General features: G+C 33.0%; 1 protein-coding gene across 11 annotated transcripts in view; it reads left to right on the forward strand.

The window, feature by feature from the left end:
* CNOT2 (CCR4-NOT transcription complex subunit 2) overlaps positions 1-17,436 on the forward strand; it is a 118,375-nt gene that overhangs the window by 63,473 nt on the left and 37,466 nt on the right. For 5 of the 11 annotated variants that reach the window (XM_077111426.1, XM_077111418.1, XM_077111417.1 and 2 more), the window contains one exon: positions 9,917-10,039. The exons of 1 other annotated variant lie outside the window; for it this stretch is intronic. In XM_077111426.1, coding sequence (XP_076967541.1) covers positions 9,929-10,039 — 111 coding nt within the window. In that variant the 5' untranslated portion in view covers positions 9,917-9,928. Of the gene's footprint in view, positions 1-1,049; positions 1,108-6,560; positions 6,933-9,916; positions 10,040-17,436 lie in introns of those variants that run through there. 5 more of the 11 variants (XM_077111419.1, XM_077111420.1, XM_077111422.1 and 2 more) reach the window with 4 other exon arrangements.

Genomic DNA, 17,436 nt, shown 5'->3' on the forward strand with positions numbered 1-17,436 from the left:
ACTTCCTGAAGGAGTATGTTTCATTTCTAATTGCTTCATATACATAACTCATTACTTAGATACTTCTGTATATTTAGTTTTAAGGTTTTCAAATATTTTTCACTATTAACAATATTTATGCATTGAATAGAACAGTTATCTTGAAATAACCTAAATGAACATCTATTTTAATAAGCTTTAGCATTCAAAATAATCAAGTCCAAATCCCTCTTTTATATTTTTATATTACTAATCAAGGATTCGTATTTTTATAAAAGTGAATAAATCACATATTTCATTTAAATCTTATATTCACATTGATTTAAAAAAGAAAACCTTCTGTAATTTTTTTCTCTTTATCATCTAGTTTCGTTAACGTACCAAATTTTAATTGGGATGCTTATTTGTTTTAATCAGATTTGAACACATTTTTAGAATTTCATTTCCTCCTCACATGTGTACATATGCCAAAACCCATTCTTACTTTTTAAAAGCTCATTGGTCCAATTTTAGGAATTTAAGAATACCCATATAATCCAGCTTTCAATTCTTAAGATTGATAGGGCTAACATATACTAGAGTCTTAGATTTACTGTTTAGATTTACTGAATACTAAGGAGAGCAAAATAAGTATATCTAAGGAGTAGATAGCCAAAGTGTTTCAACATATTGCCGTGGTCTTTTTCATGATGGTCAGGTAAGCTCCAGCCCTGCATTTTTTCAGAAAAATGTGTAAGTTATAGAAAGCTTTGCCTTTTAAATATTTTATTTGAATTAGTAATTTGAATCAGTCTAAGAGATGATTCTGGGGTTGGGGAATGATGAAGAGGTGAACAGGGAGTCATAATGTTGGAACTGGACATTCAGATCTTTATAGCATGATTTCCTTATTTTTCAAAGAGCAGAAGAATCCCATCGTTTATCATGTTCTGGTTGGACTCCTTTCTTATCGTTTGCTGGAGTTTGAACTTCAGAGCTATGGTGTCAACCCTGCTGTAGTATCTCAGGGGAGCTCCTAGTGTGGGGCTGGTGTCATGGCTCACCCTCCAACCTTTCCTTCTTCACTTCAGCCTCCAGCTCTGAGCTTTCCAATCCCCAGAGTAGCAAATGTTGAAAGAAGTTGCACAGGTAAGTATGTGATGGGAAAAGCTGGGGGAAAAAATGGTACTGTTGTCAGTATTTTGAGGGTGGATATTGGGCCATTTTACCAATAAGTCATTTTTTTAGTTTAGTAACACAATAATGTTTCCTAAAAATTATTTTTCTCATAAAACTATCTTGTAAATTATTAAATAAAAAGTCGTGTTCTAAGAAATAATTTTAAATTCTTGTTAGGTGTGAAACATGAAAAATCTTAAACTGAATAAACCATTAATATTATAATGCGAAGGACAATTATTACATTTTTAAAAATTTCATTTTTACCACATGTAGAGCAAAGACTAGTCAACTAATTTTCAGGAAAAAGCTAAGAAAAAAAGTTGGGGTAGGCATAGATCCATAGATTATAATTTTCCAGGTATGGCTTAGTCTCAGAAGGAGGCAAATTCTAGTTTCTTCTATTCACTAGCTTTAGACATGCTATTCTCTGTCCCGAGGTTTAAGGCAGATAGCTAGGTTTTTAATTTTACAGAAATAGAAACTTCTTCAAAGATCTGTTCCTTTGAGGTCTTTACTAATCTCTGCTCTAGAAGCAATGAAGGCACAGTGTCTGATTAATATAGTTCAGCAAGTGTTTGTTAAATGTGTGATTAAATTTACCAAGTTGTGTGTTTGTGTGTGTATGTGTGTGTGAGCGAAAGATGCTGGCATCCCTGGCATTTTCTGTTCTCTGCCTTGCAGCAGAAGTCATGATCTGATGTCAACAGGTTTTGTTGTTGTTGTTGTTGTTGTTAATGCATGATTTTAAAAAATAATTTGGGAGGAATGTAGCTCTGAGTCTTTGCTACCTTGTTTACTACCCTTGAAATTCTTGCTTCTCAGGAAGTCTTCAGAAATTGTTTCTTTAGTCTTCCTAGATCTTTCACATGTAATTCAGATTCATATAATTTGTGGATTCTTTTACATATAACAAGACATTCAAAATTATACCAGAAAAAATAGACTTTTAATGTTGCCTATGATTGCTAAAATTTCTTCAGAGAAAGTGTGTCATACTTAAAGATATTGGGACACCAGGTATTTGGCATTTTAGATCTCATAACAGGTCCTCAAAATATGGAATCTTAAGCAGTTGATCTCCCCTTTTCTTCTCTTAAATTCTAAGGTTTTTTTAGTTCACGGGAAGCCCTGTAGCAGAAGTACATATCCCCCAGCAAAGGAGATGATATTTCCAGTTTTTTCCCCTGAAAAACTGTTTGTTCTCAGTATTATTCGTATTCCCTTCCTCTCTCCTCTTTATTACTAAAGACCTATTCTTTTTTTGTTTAGGAGTGACTTAAAATGCTTCTCATTACAGTATTTCCTACTATACTTAGAGAATTTGTTGTGTATCCTAAATGTAGGGCTTTTTTTTGTGTTGTACCTTTCCATTTGTGTTTTATAATATTGCTTCTGAGTATTTAAGAGTGAGGTACTTCTCTATTATGTGAGTTTTCAACTCTAACTTCTTATTGCCCAAAAGATGCACAGATTCTCATTTTAGTGGGTTGAGTTGATATATATGATTACATACCTTTTGTCTGTGGATTTGGTAATTTTTGAATGCCCTTATTTTTTAAAACTTGTATGTTGATTGTTCACATCTGGACATATAAAGGCAATTGGTCAGGATATTTATAAGATTTTAGAGTAATATAAGATCTGCTTATGTTGAAGCATGCATAATCATGTTCTTCCTAGATCAAAGTTGAACTAATAGGAACAATTGTAGATGAGATTTACGTGTAACATGTAATCTTTTGGTTACACTCTTTAGAGAGTGTTACAGATTTAGGGCACTTGTTAAATGATAGCAATACAGGGTCTTTGCCAATCTAATCTGAGGAAAGCAGTTTCAGACACTAGATTTCAGTAAACTGTTTTTGGATTAGAGAAGAGCGATGTAAATGCTCTCATATGGGCTATCCTGTTGGGTCTTTGGGTTTTTTGTTTTTTGTTTTTTTGGTTGATACTTCTCAAAATATTCCTGTCACCCTTGGGAAGTACTCTGTCAGAATATTTATCCAGTCTCCAAAACAATGACTGAATATGTTTATATAAACCCCTACTTTTCTGTTAAATCACATATCCGACCAAAGTCATATGTTTCCTGTGCATTTACTTGATAAGTATCTTTTCAGTAGGCACTGAAGCTTTTATTGCTCGTTTATTGGACATTTTGCATTTACTAAAACCATGATCTGAATTGCTTTTATTTATTTCATGCCATAGATTCCATCCAGTGAATTAGAAATTCCAGACTTCAATTTATCTAAACCTTTTCTTTTACTGTATCTATTTTAAGCAGATTCATAGACTATTCATCATACATTTATCATAGTAGAAATATCAAGTCACAGTATTATACTTTTCTTATATGAGGATAAATCATTTGTTTTTTCCTCAAGATTTCCAGGGATTAAGATCCTTGTAGTTTTAGAAGCTAAAATTTTAGTGTATGTGTCCAATGTATGTGCTTTTTCTACTTTAAGCCCTTTCTTTTTTGTTTTTCATGAACATAAAACCATAGCCATTTTTAGCAGATGTGAAGCAGATTAGGTAACTCAAAATTCTTTCACAAAAAAATGCTGCTACAAGGGTGTATGGGTGTTTCAGTGGTAGAATGCTCGCCTTCCATGCGGGAGACCTGAATTTGATTCCCAGGCCATGCACCCCCCAAAAAATAAAAATAAGAATACTGCTACAGGGTGGTGCAATGGTGGCTCAGTGGCAGAATTCTCTCCTGCCATGCTGGAGACCGGGGTTCGATTTCTGGTATCTGCCCGTATTAAAAAACAAAAAATACTGCTACAACAAAAATTCTTTGTTAACAATATGCTATTTGATAGAGAAATATTCTAGTTCCAGGTGAGATTTGACCTATCAGGTTTTTTCTCTAAAGGGTAATAATTAAAATGTCAGATTATCTTCAGCAGGTATCAAGGCTCCTCATAATTGGCTTCTGATGTTGAGTGACTGCATCTTGATAAAGACAGATAAGCCTTTTATAATAGTAATTGGTTCTGATTTTATTCATTTGTTTTAGCCTACTTTACAGACAAGAGGGAACTTTTGCATATATGTATGTCAAGTATTTGGTGATATTGAATATGGTATTGGGAAGAAACATTAAAAGTCAAATTCTGTATTTAGCAATCAGAGTGAATTACTAGAATTTCTACTAGGAAAATGGAGTAAGAAGGAAACAGTTTTCCTCAGTCACTGTAATGGCCCACAGATCACTTATGTGAGTGGGTACAAATTCTGTAACTAGAAAAGAAAAATTGGTGGCTATGAAGCAGTGAAAAATCTCAATACATTTTTAATAGTGTGAAATGGTTTTATGATGGACACCTATATCTACACTTTAATAGTAAAACTCCTCACTGTATTACAGAGATAATCCACAAGACCTTATTGCTATTAGGGATTTGTTCTTGTTTTAAACCATTTTCTAGATACATCATACATATTTAATGCCATAATGCTATATCAGTACCTTTGTAATGAAACTTGGAGTTTTTGTTATAATCATCCTAGTTTCTTGAAGGATTAAATGATGTTCATGATATTTAGTTGATTTGAAATGTGGAAAACAAGGGTATATGTAATTTTCTTATATTCATTTCTACTCATGTGAAGTCCTCCTTGGATAAAAATTATTATTATTATTTTTTTTCCATGATCACAGGCACCGGGAATCAACCCAGATCTCCGGTATGGCAGGCGAATAGCATTCTTTTTATGCATAATCTTACTCTAAAATTAGTGTAATCTTTTCTAATAGAGATATGATCAGTTTGTAGACACTGATTTTTGTCTCGCATAAATACAGTCATTCCGCTCTCATTCTTCTGCTAAGAAGAATTCTTTATGACACATGCAAAAAGACACCACTCATTCTCTTGGGTACATGGAACTATTTTATTGTAGCATCTCCTGCTTCTCATTGTTCACCACTGAATAAGGCCCTTCATTCATTTTTGCCTCTGACTACTTCTCCCTTCTTGATGCTTACAGTTTGGGGAGAAGCCAGACAATAAGCTATTAGTTTTATGTTTAAGAATCAGTTTACTGTAGTGGTAAAAAAAAAAAACAGGGACTCTGAAGCAGATTGTCTGGGTTCAAATCTCATCTCTGCCACTTACAGATGTAAAATCTTGGTCAAGTTAGCAAACTTCTAATTGGTAATTTTTTGTTTATTTTTTAATCTACAAAAGGGTATAACATTTCTACTTCATGGAGTTATCATGAGGATTACATAAATAAGTACATTTTGGAGTTTTTGAACATCGCCTAGCACTTAGTAAATGCTCAGTAAAAGTTATTATATAATTACATTTAGGATAAAATATTTTCAGTGATTTTAAACCAGGAGTCCTAACTAAGTGTGAAAGTTTCAAAGAAAGAAGAATGGGAGAAAGGGCATTCTAGAAGAGGGATGAGCATTTGCAAAGGCCCTGGGGTAGGAATGAGCTTGTAGTGTTTGACTAACTGAAAGTGTGGCAAGAGTGTAGTGGTGGCTGGAAAACTGTGGAGAAAGATGAGGTCAGAGAGGTTACATAGGGCCTTGTAAGCCTTATTATTGATTTGGGGGTGCTCTTGAAGAGTTTTATAGTAAGCAGGGCCATGAAAGTAAGAGATTTTTATTTTTAAAAAATCACTTTTGCTGATGTTGGAGAATAAATTTGAGGGAAATAAAAAATGAGTTAATAGAGACCTGTTTGTAGACTGTTGGTATGGCTTTTGCTAAGAAGTGTCAGTAGAGATGAAGAGATATGGATTGGTTGGGTTTTGATTACTGAAAATTATAGAGATTGGGTTGGCATTTTTCAGAGATTACCATGTGCAGGAATAAATGTGAATAACAAAAATTAAGCTGGAGTTTAATAAAGTTTGTGTTGGGTTTTAAAATAATTACTGCTGCAAAGTTATATTAAAATTATAATCTCAGGAATCTTGTTGTATATCCTCTAGGTAGGAGAAGTTATCAAGAGATGTGAGAGGAGTGTCAAGATCAGTGTAGCAGTTATTAATGTAGCAACCATAGTGAATTTAAAGAGGGAAGTCTGGCCTAGTTCGTCACCCAGATTTTTGTACCTCATTTCCCTACCTATAGCTCTTGCCCTTTAATTAACCTGACATTGAAGATTGTGCTTACTTTCCCTCATTACCTTCCTTCTCAACACCTTCTGTGTGAGCCACGTTGGAAGTTTTGTTTCCTGGGCTTTCTCTTACTGTAAACATTTACACATGCTGTCTCTTATGCCATAATTTGCTTCCCCCCTCTTGCCCCACAGAACTTCTACTTTTTCTCACAACTTTATTCAAGCATTACTTTTTAATTTTTTCAAGTATTAATTCTTTTATAATAAAATTTTTCCTTCTTTTTCCTCAGACTAAAATAAATATTCCCTTATTTGTGTTCCCAAAACAAACAGATGTGAAAGCTACTGTGAAAGAAGAATAAATAGGATTTGATGGGTGTCCAGAACAAAGAAGGAGAAAGTAACTCAGGAAATCAATTTTAAATATTATTGACTTTGTTTATGAAATTGTACTTCCCAGGTAGGAAAGTCTAGTAATACTCTAAAATATACAACTAGAACCAACAGTAAAAAATTAAGGTGAGAGATAGATTTTGAAATCATCCTATATTTGTTTGCTATCAGGAAAAACAACTCTGCCATGGAATGGATTCATGTTTTCTGGGAGCAGGATTCCATGCTTAGCCCAGCATTTGTCAGCATTGTAGTCAATAAAAGATTGCAGAATTAAGTTCCTCTTCAGAGGCCTTACTAAAGGAAATTTATGTAAGATGTATTACATCATCTTGATATATGTATGTGTGTGTGTGCGTATATAAATATAGATTTATTTATTTTCAATTTTCATTTATAAAGTATCTTAGTTTTCTGGCTCTGACCATTTAAAAAACTCGGGGTGTTTTGCCTTGCCTGTTTTTTCCCTCTAGTCTCTAATTGCCAGTCATCCCACGTGGATTAGGAGGCAGACCCCTTCTGAAATTGTAGATTAGATTATCTTAAGTTTGGGGTTTGTGTATTCTCTTTCTGTGATTATTCTGATTTCCTGCATTTGGCCTTGAAATATTATCTTTAAATATTGAGACTATCATATCTTAGCTAGTCCAAACTAAATAATGAAAGAAGTATATTGGAATACTCAGCTTCATTCTTCTCTCATCTTTTCTTTGGGGGGGGCGGCGGGGAATGGGGGAGATCAGGCTGATTGTAAGCCATTAATGAGATATATATCTCAGTACTGCTTAGTTCTAAAGGAATCAAATGACAGATAAAATGGCTGATTAAATGTTTTACATTTGTGTTCAAAAAAAGTTTACTTTTGGTACCTGCTTAATACATCATATTTGTTTCTTGGTAAATCTTTATTTCTAACTCTTCTTGTCCCTTATTATAACATCTGATAGAGGTTGAAAGAAAAGGTAATCATTTAAAAACCATATGCCTTTGATTTGTTTCCTTATAAAAAGCTGACAGAAAGATTCAAACTTAGATTTTATTTGTAATATAAAATAAAGTAGGATTTTATTTGTAACTATATCCAACTACCAACTGACTTTAATATACTTGGTTTAACCAGTAATTTCCGTGTAGTATTCCAATATAGTATTGATATATCTTCCTTGAAATTGAATTCCAGGTTCTCTAACTTTATTTCAGAAGGAAAATGTGAATACCTTACCCTTTTATACCCTATAGTCATTCATCAGTGAGTTCTGTCAGCTGTCCCCTAAAATGTATCCAACTACTTCTTCCCATTTCTATCACTACCACCATAGCCCAAGCCTTCATCATCTCTTAACCTAAATTACTCTACCAGCCTCCTACTATGCTTCCAGTCTTATCCTCTGTGTAGTCTCTATTCTTGAGTGTCGTTAGAAATCGTATTTTTAAAATATGTCATTATATCATTCTTACATTGTCTCAAACTCTTTATTGACTTTTCATCCCATACAAAGTAAAATACAGTTGTCCTTTTTCAAGCCTGCAAGACACTCTGTGATTTGACCCCCACCCATGTCTGACTTCAATTCCTACCATTCTTCACTTAGCTCATGCCAGTTGAGCCGCCACTGAGGGTCTTTTGCCTGCTTAATTTGACTCCCTTATTTTCCGTTAGATTGTTGTCGTCCCAGTTTCACCCTCCTTGGCTGTTCTAAAATATCTTCCTAACCCATTCCATCATTCTGTATGAAATAGAGGACAGCCTATTAAAAAATTTTTTTTTAATTAGCTTTATAGAAAACTTTCCATATTAATAGTCTTTCCATCTTAATTTTGCTGTGGCGCACAGAATTTTTTTTGTCATCCCAGCACCCATCCCTGATGGAGATTTGAATTTGGGGAGCAGAGTATTATACTCTTACCTCTTTTCTTTGCTCTAAATCATTTAATATTCTTACTGATGTGTAAATTAATTTCAGTGTCAAAATGTTCTCTGTATTCTCTTCCTCTTAACTTTCACACAGAGTGCATATTAATGAAAGAGGACTATTTTGTGTTTTCCTTGTTTCAGGCATTTTGTATGGTATCACTTTGCTTTCAAAACAGTGAAACCTCTGTGTGGTATTTGTATATGAAGTTTTTATTCTATGAAGTTACTCTGTATTTTAAAATTCTAGGAATCTGTAATTGATTTTGGTGATAGTGATGCAAACATTGTCAAAAGAAGTGTTATTTTGTATCTGCTCAGTTCAGTGGTGTATATACATTTGATGTGAAACCCTAATAGTCACCTGAAATTTTTTAGATTAAGTTTCGTGTCAGTTTTTCCATGTTTAGTTTTTGTTAACATATAAACTCAATAGAAAAGGGCTGTTAAGAGAAATGTAAATGTATCCTTAACTTTAACAAAACAGAGCTTTTAAATCTCATATTGTAATGAATCTTAGTGTATTAACTATAAAGTACTATTTTTTTTTTGCCTCTGTTTCTTTTCTGAAATTTAACTCATTAAACACTTTCTTTCTCTGTTAGGGACTAGAAGTTGGCACATAGGCACGTGGGATCCTGGTTGCTAAAATTACATTCAAAAGTATAAAATAGCTTACAATTTACAAGGACTCTCCTGCCCAAAGAAGATTAAGTACCTAGATTTCTAGTCAATTAAATAGTCTCTTTAAAGATATCTATCTTTATTTCACACCTAATGGGATTAATAGCCAAAAGACATAGCAAAGCACTTGTTAAGCTGTTCTCAGACTGTTGTTCCTGTCTACCTGAGTAGATATTTCTCACACCTCTAGGGGGAATAGTTAAGTATGGAAGTTTCCTGCAAATTTAACAGGAAATTTAAAATATAAAGCAGTTCTTAAATAGCATGGTACTTTCAACAAAGTAGCACCTAAATTTGCTTTTAAAATCTGTTGCGTATTAGTTCACCATGGCTGCTACCAAAAAGTAGTGACTACAGTGAAATGAAATATAAAGAAAATTTTTCAGTACTTCCTTACAATAGAAGAAAATACCCCTAGTCATAATGAGTGTACAAAACAGATTTCAATATGAAGCATATTTTTCCCCAAAATTGTTCCTATTAGCGGAGGTAGTCACCTTGTTATCAAATCTGTCATATCATGGGCATTTCGGTTTATTTTGAACTACAGAAGTTCTATTAGGAGGAGGACACGTTGATTGTAAATAAGCTATGTGAATTAAAAAAAAAAAGGAATGGCAAAAATTAACACAAATCTGTTGTATTTATCATGATGTGGCCTCAAAATATTATCCTTGATAAAAATAATATTTTTGTTTAGGTGACAAACAGCATGTTTGGTGCTTCAAGAAAGAAGTTTGTAGAAGGGGTCGACAGTGACTACCATGACGAAAACATGTACTACAGCCAGTCTTCTATGTTTCCACATCGGTCAGAAAAAGATGTAAGTTAATCAGTTCTGTTGAATTTACTTGATAATATATGTTAGTTTCGGATTTCTGAAAAGCAACATTTTAACTGCAGAGTACTATGGTGTAGTAGGGATTTTAGGCACAGTACTAGGCCCTGGGAATAAAAGATGAGGAGCTTAATTAATTCTAAGGGGAGAGACATAAATGTACCTGTGGTTCTCAAGTTGGGATATGGAAGTAAGACATGGGGTTAAACATGATACAACTCTGAATCATTGATTTTTTTTTTAATTTGGGAAGTAATCTTTAATTTTTATAACAAACGTAGATATAAAATAGAAAGCAGACCTGCCTGTACAATTTAAAGAGATAATTAATACTTCAATAGAACTTAACCCTTGTGTAATCTTCTAGCTATAACCTTAGACCCAGGTAGAATAGCTCTCCTTTCAGCTGTTAGGGATTCTGTGGTAGAAAAAAATTTTTAAAGCTGTATCCAAAACATGGAAAATGATATAGGGGAATAGATAGAAGTGCTTTTAAAGGCCGGTAGCTAAATATTCCATTTGGAATAATAGGACACAGCCATGTCATAAGTTGTAAATTTATAAAATATTTCTAAATAAATTCAATTGTTATTTTCAAATTCTAGTAAGTTACTTTAAATTTTACCCTCTGTACCTAGGCAGACCAGCTGCATCTTTGTATTTTGCACCTGCCCAACTTTCTTCCCCTGTCAAACCTTTAATAAGTTTGCTGTTCCTACTTCTCTATATATTATAATCTACTCTAGATGTTAACTTAATGAGATCCTTACTGATGTATAAAGCACGTATAATGTTCTAAAATACAACAATGCCCTCATACTTCTTTGAAATTAATTATTAGTAAATCAATTTCTATGTCTTTAGAATTTCACAAATTAGCTTAATCCAGGTTTAATTTAAGATTTTGTTTTTTGTTGTGTTGGCACCCCCCCCACCCCTTTATTATACGTCATTTTGTTCACGCATTATCAAATGCATTATTAGGGCTCTCTTCAAATTATGTGTAGAAGTTTTCTTTATAATTGATTTTCAGTCTAGTAGCTCATGGAAAAATGTCATATAGTTATTTGCTGTTATCTTATTGCTTTCTAGCTATTTGCTAATCAACGTAAATTATAATTGAATTATTTTTTATATGGGTTTCTGTATTGAAGTGTTGGTCTTGTAGGTAAAGAATTTCAGAATGTTTCTCTGATAGTACCCCTGCAGAAGTTTGAAAGTATGTTTAGGGAAAATTAACTGAGTTTAGTAAAAAAAATTGGTAGGGAATATTATTGATTGATGAAAAACATTTATTCTAATTAGGCATGTAAGAAATATTCAAACTGGAATCTATAATAAAGTATATGCAGAGAATAAACGACAAAGAGTTGTAGTCTGTCTTCAAGAAAACAGAAAAATTATGCCTATTTTTTGGTCATAATTGTACACACTCACATATGTTGGTTTTATTCCAGTCTAGACATCTGTCACAGAAATAAGTCAGCATGCTTTTTCTCCACAACCTCCCTTCCCTGTTAAATAAACTAAGAAGATAATACAACATTAGGAATTAAGAATTTGAACTCTAAAGTACAGATAGGTGTTAAGTGTTGGCTTTGCATATTAGCAAGAACTTCTCCAAGCCTTAGTATCCTCATATCCTCATCTATAAAATGGGGTTAGTTAAATAATGGCTACCTTGTAAGTTGTTGCTGCTGCTGATAACTTTTTTTTACAAAATAATACAATGGAATTATACAAACTTCAGAAAATAATTAATGTTTAAATCATCTGATCTTTACTTACATCTTTTCCTTCAGAAAGTTTGTACCAATATCAATTTTTACTCTCATCAGCATTCTCCTTCCATTGAGAATACTGACCATTAAGTCTTTGACAATAGACAAAATAAGATTATTGTTTTAAAATGTTTGTGTGTGTTCATGTGTGTGTATATATATATATATATATATAAACATTGCTAATTTTACACACACACAAAGTGATATGTCTTTTCCATATATTTCTTGGCCATTTGTATTTCTTCCTTTATGAATTACCTATTTTTGTGCCATTTCCTATTTCTCTGAGATAGTCTTGTTTGTTGGTGTTTTCCATTTATTAAAGTTGTCATTTGTTACAAATATTTTCCCAGATACCTTCAATTTGGTTTATGATATTTTTAAAATATATATATTTAGAATTTGTACTGAATGGGATCCAGTGTTTTTTATGGTTTCTGTTTTTGAGATGCTTAGACCTTTCCCAACTATGGATTATTTAATTGATTTACCTCTATTTTCTTCTAATACTTTTACGTTGTTATGTTACATAACTTATGTCCATTAAAATGTGTTTTGGTTTAAGGTAAGAATCACATCATGCCAAAATCCACCCCCCTGCCCCAAGGTTATCCAGTTGTCCCACCTACTACTTAAAAGCTGAACCAAGGATCAGACAACTTTTTACTAAAGAGCCAACGTTTAGGCTTTGTGAACCAAGAGGCAAAATCAAGGGAATTAACCACTTAAAATGCAGAAAACATTCCTAGTCACTCTTCCTAGCAAATGAAGTGGTGGGCTGAATTTGGTTTGATGGCCGTAGTTTTCCACCCTTGAATTACATCATTCATTTAATATATTCCTCTTAATATATACCATTGCTGATGTATTTTGGGGCCTGTTTCTAAAAGGTTTTGTTTTATATCTACTGATTCTGTGTTTGAATCGCAACATAGTTTGAATTACAGTAGCTCTAATAGACCATTTTAACAGCTTAGATAAGGTCTTCCACATTATTCTTTAAAACTGGATTTGATTATTGCACCTATGTATCTATATTGATGCCCTTTCAGAAGGATCTCTCTCTTTTATTCCAATTGTACTTTATGCCTTGTAATTAGTAGGGTTTTATAGTTGCTGTTTGTATTGATTTTTCTGATTTGTTTTTAACTGATATATAAAATAGTTTGTATGTGTATTTATTTTATAGCTAAGTATTTTGCATAACTCTTTTATTAGTTCTTCTTGGTGTTTGGGAAGGTGGACTCTGGAAGTGTTAGTAACTGAGTTCATATCCTAGCAGTGTGATATACTATCTGTGTGTCTGTGGAGAAATTATTCAGTCTCTGTTTCAGTTTTCCTCATCTGCTGAGTAAGGATAATAATGTGACACCATAAGTGGTTGTAAGGATTGAATGAATAACTGTATAAAACTTTTAGAAGACAAACAGTAAACATTCAATAAATGTAAGCTACTAATGTGAATATAGTAACATAATTACTATTTCATGTGATTCTCTTTTGGGTTTTTATGTAAAGTATATCATCTGCAAATAATGACTGACTTTGTCCTTTATCAAATCTTTAAAAGGGAAAATCTTTAAACATTACATAAATTAAATGACTAGCATAATTTTGTAACATTTCCCCCTCTGAGAATAGTGAGAAAATAATTTTAAATTGTAATTTGCTATAAAAGAAAATTGACCAATGGTTTAGTGAATCTTGAAGCCAATTATCAATGGATCCTTAATAATAGCTATTGTGTATTAATAATTATTCTGAGAGAAAGCAGTAAGCTTTAGAATTAATATCCCTTTCCAGAAGAATTCATTAAATATTTTTCATGATGTCTGGATAAGAGATTAAAGTAGTTTCTTTAAAAGCAATATTCTGATTTATCATACAAAATAAAAATATACTGTTTCTTTATCATATGCATAGCTGCAGAAAAAAGTTGAAAAGCTCTTATAAGATTCTGTGCTAAATTGCAGGTAAAAGTCTTTAGAGCTACTTCTTATTTCAAGATGTGCATGTATATTTATGTCTTTCTGTAGAAAGCCATATTTGCTATTTTGGAGTACAAAGGTTTTGTAAATATCACAGATATGTTACTTGAATGTTTGCATAAGATTAAATAAATCATAGACAGGTGTAGGCTTGTTTTCTTTTTTATTATAATTACTTCCGTTTTGGGGCCTTCATCCAGTGTTAAATAAGTGTAATCCAGAAAATGGGAAGCATTTATATAAAACATGTGATAGCAACTCTTTGGAGGTTATATCAACTAACCAACTTTTAGGAATTGTTTTAGGTATTTGAATTTTAATTGCTAAAATTATTTTTTAGTCTTGCAGTTTTGGGGGAACTGTACTCTTTTGTTGATTGTTTTTAAATAAATATATATATTTATTGGCAAATATTCACACATATACAGTCCATATTTGGTGTACTATCAGTGGCTCACAGTGTCATTACATAGTAGTGTATTCATCACCATGATTATTTTTTAGAACATTTGCATCAATCCAGAAAAGAATAAAAAACTCATACACACCATACACCTTGCCCTTCCCTCTCATTGAACATTGCATTTCCATCTACCCAATTTATTTTACCCTTTATTCCCCCCTCATTCATTTATTTATTTTATCCATATTTTTTTTACTCATCTGTCCATACCCTGGACAAAAGGAGCATCAGACATAAGGTTTTCACAATCACACAGTCACATCATAAAAGTTGTATCTTTATACAATTGTCAGTAAGAAACAAGGCTACTGGAACACAGCTCAACAGTTTCAGGTACTTCCCTCTAGCCACTCCAGTAACACCATAAACTAAGAAGGCTTATCTATATAATGCCTAACAGTAACCTCTGGGATAACCTGTCATCTCTGTTGAAATCTCTCTGAAACTTTGTCTCATTTCTCTCTTCCCCCTTTTAGTCAAGAAGGTTTTCTCATTCCCATAATGCTGGGCCCTGGTTCATCCTCAAGAGTCAGGTCCCACGTTGCCAGGGAGATTTATACCCCTGGGAATCATGTTCCACATGGGCGGGAAGGCAGTGAGTTCACCCTCTGAGTTGACTTAGAGAGACCACATCAAAAGAAATTCTTTGGGGGTAACTCTGAGGCATAATTTTAAGTAGACTTAGCCTATCATTTGCAGGAATGTTTCATTTTTTTTTTTTTTAAGCTGAAATTTTATTTAAAATGTTCTTTAAAATGCTGGTGGAATAAAGCAAAAGGATGCAGTAATCTTTTCTTACAAGTCAGCTAGCCTATGCAAGTACAAGGTAATACATAGTACTTAAATGCTGCTAGAATTTCACAGTTGTTTAGTGTTAAGAGATTATCTGTGCTTAGATTATGAAGAGATTCTTAGTGTGTGATGTTTGGGGTGGAAGTTTACACCTCTCCTCAGCATGAACAAGGGTCCCTGCTCCTTGGCCATAGCCAATTCCCTTGGGCCCAAAGTTCTTTGCATAGCATCCTTTACAATAGATTTCACCTTCTTTCTCAGTCAGAGTTGTTGATTCAAGGCTCTTTCCACACTTGGCACATCTGAAACAGTTTTTGTGCCAGGGCTTTCCAGCTCCAATGATTTTCTCTGCAGCATAACCCCAAGATTAAGGGCTTGGCTTTTTCATTTGGTTGTCCCCACAGCTTGTGAGAATATGAGAAATTCTCCATGTGGAAAAGTTTAATATTTCTTCCTTTCTCCCCAGTCCCACAAGGGGATTTTTTGCAAATACTTATTTGTTTATTGCCAAAATTACTCTGGGATAGAGTATTACACTAACCTGGACAAACCAATAAAATCCTATACCCTTTTCAAGATTCCATGTACTTAAACGGTGTTCAGCTAAACTGACTGTACTAGTTAAATTGGTAATGAGCTCCCCAAAATACCAGTTTTGCACCAAATAAACATCTCTCCCTTTGGTCTCACTCAGAAGTTGATCATAAGCATTTGAGAAGCACGAAGTTTTCTGGGCGCCTCTTAATATATGCTGAAATGGTATATGGTAAGACGTGACACTGTTCCTTTTTTTTTTCTTAATTAAAAAAAGTTGGCATCTTTCTTATTCTAACGTAAACATTTTGAACCCGTAACTGGCTCTCATACTTAATTATGTTAAACCACAACAATTATGGCAACAAAGATTCTGCTCAGGCCCAAAACAATGAAATTAAAATCTGGTAGAAAATCAGAATACCTTCTGTCACTTAGTATTTAACTAAATATCAGAGTCACACGTTATGATTTTCCAAATCCTCAAATTTATCTGTATCTCAGGACCATGCCACTTTCTTTCTTAAGATCTTCAAATCGTTCTCTCCCTCACAACATCCAGGTCTCCTGAAAATATCTTATCAGAGAAGCCTTCCCTCTGGCCACTCTTTCTAAATAGCCATTGTATATACCATCTTCACTATCTCTATCCTCTAAATTCTTTCTCTCTGTTTAAAAAAACCATAGCGTCTATCTCTACCTGAAAGTATATAATTAGTAATTTGTTTGTTTATTGTCCTGTGTACTGCATTAGAATTTAAGATTAATTGCATAATGTCTTTGCCTCTTTAGTTTACTGCTATATTCTTAGAACCTATAATAATGCTTAGGAGATATTAGACTCTTTTCAGTGAATATTTGTTAAAGGGAAGAAGAAAATAGAGTTAATTATGAAAAATAACAAAATTGTCATTATTTGCAGATGATATGCAAAATCATCTTAATAGAAAACATGAATGTGTTATATATCAATTTTAAATCGTGATAATCTGATTTAAAAATTTTAAATATGCTGATGAAATTGGAATTAGATAAATAATTACAAAATGTTAATAGCTCTCAATAATAAGAATCCACACAGCAAGAGAAAATAACATTTATTCCTATCAAATTAGCAAGGGTTTTATTTTTTTTTAGTGAAAGAGAATAGTCAGTTTCTGTGAAAGAGCGTTGACTGCTGTCGAATTGCAAGTTAATACAGGGTTTGTAAAAATCAGTTTAGCAGTGCTTATTAAAGTTCTTTAAAATGTGAACATTACATGGATCAGTTATACGCCTTTTTACAAATTAGTACATTGACTCTCATCTGATATTCGGAGAGTAGTATATAAAGATGCTCATTGGCATTTTAGTAAAACATTTGAATCTTAAGAGTTCAGTATCAAGGAAATAATTACATTGAACATTTTAGCATATGTTATACTACTTTTAAAAATGTTCTTTTTGACAACTGAAGAATATTTTAATCAGAATTTCTTGAAATACCTAGTAAACTCATTTGTTAGTTATCTGATATATATGCTGCCAATCTGATATATGTGCTACCAGGTCCAATAACTTACTGTTTTTCTGCCTGTCCATTCCCCTGCCCCTCTCTTCTTTATTTTTTTGTGTGTATTATTTTCTCATAGTCTTTCTTTTTGAGCCTGTTTGTTAGATTTCATTTTTTAAAACGTTTGTGCTTTTAAGTTTTAAATGTTTCTCACTTTCTGTCTAGATTTAGAACTCTGTGTGTGTGTGTGTGCACGCGCGTGTGCACATGTATGTGCAGGTACATACACATGCTCTTTTCCTTTGTTGCTTTTTCTTTATACCTATAAT

This window comes from Tamandua tetradactyla, chromosome 7 (genome assembly GCF_023851605.1).
Source record: "Tamandua tetradactyla isolate mTamTet1 chromosome 7, mTamTet1.pri, whole genome shotgun sequence".
NCBI classification, from domain to species: Eukaryota; Metazoa; Chordata; class Mammalia; order Pilosa; family Myrmecophagidae; genus Tamandua; species Tamandua tetradactyla.